At 39.9% G+C, this 4,171-nt stretch overlaps 1 protein-coding gene across 1 annotated transcript in view; it reads right to left on the bottom strand.

The window, feature by feature from the left end:
- Positions 1-3,663: 3,663 nt before the first annotated feature.
- The window catches only part of LOC106474977 (transport and Golgi organization protein 2-like), a gene marked incomplete at its 3' end in the record, with an annotated part of 5,025 nt that continues 4,517 nt past the window's right edge, over positions 3,664-4,171 (bottom strand). The window contains exon 3 of the mRNA XM_013935676.2: positions 3,664-3,780. Coding sequence (XP_013791130.1) covers positions 3,664-3,780 — 117 coding nt within the window. The remainder of the gene's footprint in view (positions 3,781-4,171) is intronic.

The raw sequence follows: 4,171 nt of genomic DNA, 5'->3' as shown, positions 1-4,171 counted from the left end.
TTAATATTTTCCTAAACTGAAAATGTATTTCTGATAGATACTTACCCCCACCCACCCCTCTCACAATAAGCTGCCTCCCAGTGGCACAGCAGTATGTATTCAGACTTACAATGCTAGAATCTGGATTTTAATACCCATGGTGGGCAGGGCACAGATAGCTCATTGTGAACCTTTGTGCTTAATTACAAGCAAACAAACAAACACAATAAACTTTCTTGACTTATACTGACCTCTTTTGGCATAAATTTTCACTTGCCACTAGTCTTGATACTTCCACTTATTTCTGCATACTAACATGCAAATGATTATGCAGCAACCGTCCACCAATAGGAATGAAACACTACCCTATCATAACTGTCATGCCCTCCCTAATCTTGCAACTGTTAACCACTTTGAAATAAGTCAGATCACACCAGAAGTAGGGAGAACCCACCTCTGCATGAGTGCACCTTCAACATAATTAACATCAGATCTCCTGGGAAACAACATCCAGAGATGGTAGGAAGGTGAAGAGTCCAGATGGGTGTTCCTCTCTGGTCCAAAACCTGGCAGCATTGGGAATGTTTCATCCAGTCTACAGAAGGAGGAAGATACCCAGCCTTACACATGCAAGAATTCATGTGTCTCATCCAGCTACAACCAGCACCAGATCCCCTTGAAACTGATATCCAAAGGGACCGCTATTTGAGGTTGCATCTCCAGTTGAAAACCTGGCAGCATTTTGAATTTATCATTCAGTCTGTAGTACCAGGAGGGTACCATCCAGGCACATGTGAGAACTTATGTGGCTGGTCAAGCTCCAACCAACACTCGATTCCTGGGAGCCAACATCCAGCAGATGATAGGATGGAGGGTGTCTCAGTAGGAGGGGCAAACTGCAATATATGTGGGAGTGCTACATCCAACACCTGGCAGCATCTGGAATTATACATCAGATCTACTGTAGAAATGGAGTAACACAATCTACACCGGCAGAATGCTATAGCTCTACTCTCAACTGAGTGATATTGTGCACTCTAAGGAGGACAGGCCTCCATGGTCCACCACCCCACAGCACCAGAAATAGTGAAATGGGTAATTTTGTTACCCTATTTTGAAAAGACGAGCAATCAATGTCAACAAAGTCGATCAACCAACACCTGGTGGCATCTGTAATGGTACATCAGGTGCACAGTAGGAACAGCCTCAATGCTACGGGTCTACAGAGATGGGCAGTAATTCCTTTCTGCTTTACTCATGTACAGTCCAAGAATGCACATTCTTATGAAGCAACAGACCACAAGGGATACCAACGAGCAGTCCTGCAGAAAACCCCATCTCAATGGTGTGTGTAACATTATCTTGTGATGTGTTATGATATTGTAATTCAATGCATAGAGGAACACATTGATGGATTTGATCAACCAACACCTGGAAGTATCTGAAATTGTACATCAGGACCGTGGTGGGAAGAGCCTCAATGTCACAGTCACCTTGCCTGGTGATTTACAAGACTACCATAGAAACATTGAGGTGAACCATCACCAATTAGCCCCTAGAAGCCTGCAGGGAGTGAAGAAAAGCCCAACAAACAGCAAGAAGTTCCAAGAATGATATGGAGAGAGGACTCTGAAAGATATCATAGCCTCAAAACCTAATGAGTATCGAGATACACCCCTCCACCTGAAAAGAAAGCATCTTTAAAAAGTGACATTCTGAATGATGAGGAGGAAGAAGAACACCAGCAGTAGTATTGTTCAGATCTAACCACCAGTCTGTAAGGGAGGGGAAAAGGTAAAAGGAGCATCTAAGAGATCCCAAACTAGGCTCCATTGGTCTTTCAAAACCCACTCGCGCAATAGGATAGGATGAAATGCAGCATACGAGGCATTCCATAGGTTGCAGGTAGAGTAGATGGGGCACAACGGAAGAGGGAATTAAAAACACCCCAAGATGAACCAAAAATTGTGTGGGTGTGAGGAAAATTGCTCCACTGTGACAGTTTTCTGGAGAAGAAACTGAGGATAAAGGACTAAGTCATTTTGTGAGGAGACAAGAAGCAGCCATACATCCATAGAGTAGTGGAAATGAAGGTCCCTGGAACAAATCAGGCTGGCAAAAAATGGGATCCCGAGGAAGGGGGAGGGAAACAGGATTGTGAGACAATGGTGGAGATGAAAGGAAGAAGAGGACCAGACTTACTGAAACGACTTTTGGAACCCGTGGATCGACCACCAAGGACCTCAAAACATGGGCAAAAGTGAAGGAGTCTGGCACCCACCAGTCCTGACCCAAGAAGAGTGGTCAGAGTAAGACAAATACAGGAAGATGTAATCGAATTGCTGGGGTCAGTTCCTCATTAAGGAAGAAGTTACACCAATGCTATGAGTCCAAATAAAGAAAGTTGGAACAATGATAATCAAAAGTATGATCATCTACAATATGTGGTGGTCGAAGCATACTGACCCCCAAATGCAAATGCACCCCAAAATGATTCAAATGAACCCCAATATCCAGAAAAGGAGGAAACAATGAAATAAGGATCCAAAGGCTAGTTTCCAAGAAGATCAGGGGTAGAACATAGGAATGGGAGATAAGGACAGAACATAACATACCTCAATAATCAAATGCACCAAAGAGGAAAAGGGTCTAGGCAAGTCCCCGAAATGAAATGGGACTGAGAGGCATATTCAGGAGGGGGAAAAAAGCTGTCCAAATCCAAAACTTCCTGATCACTGAAAACTGTGACACGGTATGCTCTGTTTGTTGCATGAAATTGGTCAAATCCAGACAGACCAGAACCATCACTTCATGGGCCAAGACTCATGGTTCCGACCCATTAGACGTGGCTGGTAATTCTGCTGAAGCAGTTGAAGTCATGACTACGTGAAACTGCAAGTGCATAGTTTACAAAATTGAAAGAGGAGAGATGATAAATAAAACAAGTCTTAACTCTTCACAAAAGAGAATGAAAACAGTAAAGAACAATATAATTAAAGTAGTAAAATTAAGAAAAAATTATTCAATAAGTTTGTTTGTTTGTAATTAAGCACAAAGCTACACAATGGGCTATCTGTGCTCTGCCCACCATGGGTATCGAAACCCGGTTTCTAGAGTTGTAAGTCTGCAGACATACCACTGTGCCACTGGGGGCATATTCAATAAGACTGCCAATCGAGAAATGATTAACAGCTGTAAGATTAGAGGGTGCTAGCTAAATTAGGGGAAGTGTTGCACTCCTATTGGTGGAGGATTTCTGCATAATCATTTGCATATTAGTATGCAGAAGTAAGTGGAAGTATTAAGGCTAGTGGTGAGCGAAAATGTTTGCTGATAGAGGGCAGTATAAGTTGAAAAGGCTTTTTGTAAGCAGAAGTAAGATATCATATTGGAATTTTACCTAACAACTGCACTGAAAATCACATTTAGGTAATATCAAAACACTTTATTTTTAAAATACTTTGGACTGAAAATAGCAGCTTAAAGTATCAAAAGCATGAATAAATTGGCATCAACTTATAACTAAGGTTATGAGAATTCCTAATGAACTTCTTTTGTTCTTAATAATTGTAAAATTTTTGCATGATGACAAAGATTAATTTTCTTTTAAAAATGAAATGCATATCTAAAAACATTAAGCTCTGGGTTACATGAAACAATATCAGTTTATTTAATCTTGCATACCTCTTCCTTTCTTACTTGTGTCAGGTTTTTCTAAAATGTTCAACAGAACACCAACTTTACCCGTCTTACTTACAGCTAACCATGTTCCTCCTTCTTTTCCAGGCTCATTATCTCTACCTGTAAGAACAGAAATAAAACCTGAAAAAGGCTGTAAGAAAAATAAGAAACCACAAGAAAGGTCATTCAACAATCAGCTAAATATGTTCCTCCTCCCTTTTTGGATCTTTATTCATAACTATAAGGAGGAAAGAAACCCTGAGACAGGATGTTCAAACCTCTGAATTCAGATTCATAAAAGATTTTTCAAATGTATGTCTATAACTGAAAATAAAATGATAAGACATAACTATTTTTTTTATTAGAATCAGCCAATCAATCAACCAAATAGTATAAAAATGATATTCACAAAACTTAGTTCAGATATTTTCAAATATTAATTCTACAATTTTGTACAATCAGGTTTACGGATGAAGTGTTATATATATATATATATATATATATATATATA

Source organism: Limulus polyphemus, unplaced genomic scaffold (genome assembly GCF_000517525.1).
Source record: "Limulus polyphemus unplaced genomic scaffold, Limulus_polyphemus-2.1.2 Scaffold7928, whole genome shotgun sequence".
NCBI lineage: Eukaryota > Metazoa > Arthropoda > Merostomata > Xiphosura > Limulidae > Limulus > Limulus polyphemus.
This window is presented reverse-complemented; position numbering and strand designations above follow the sequence as displayed.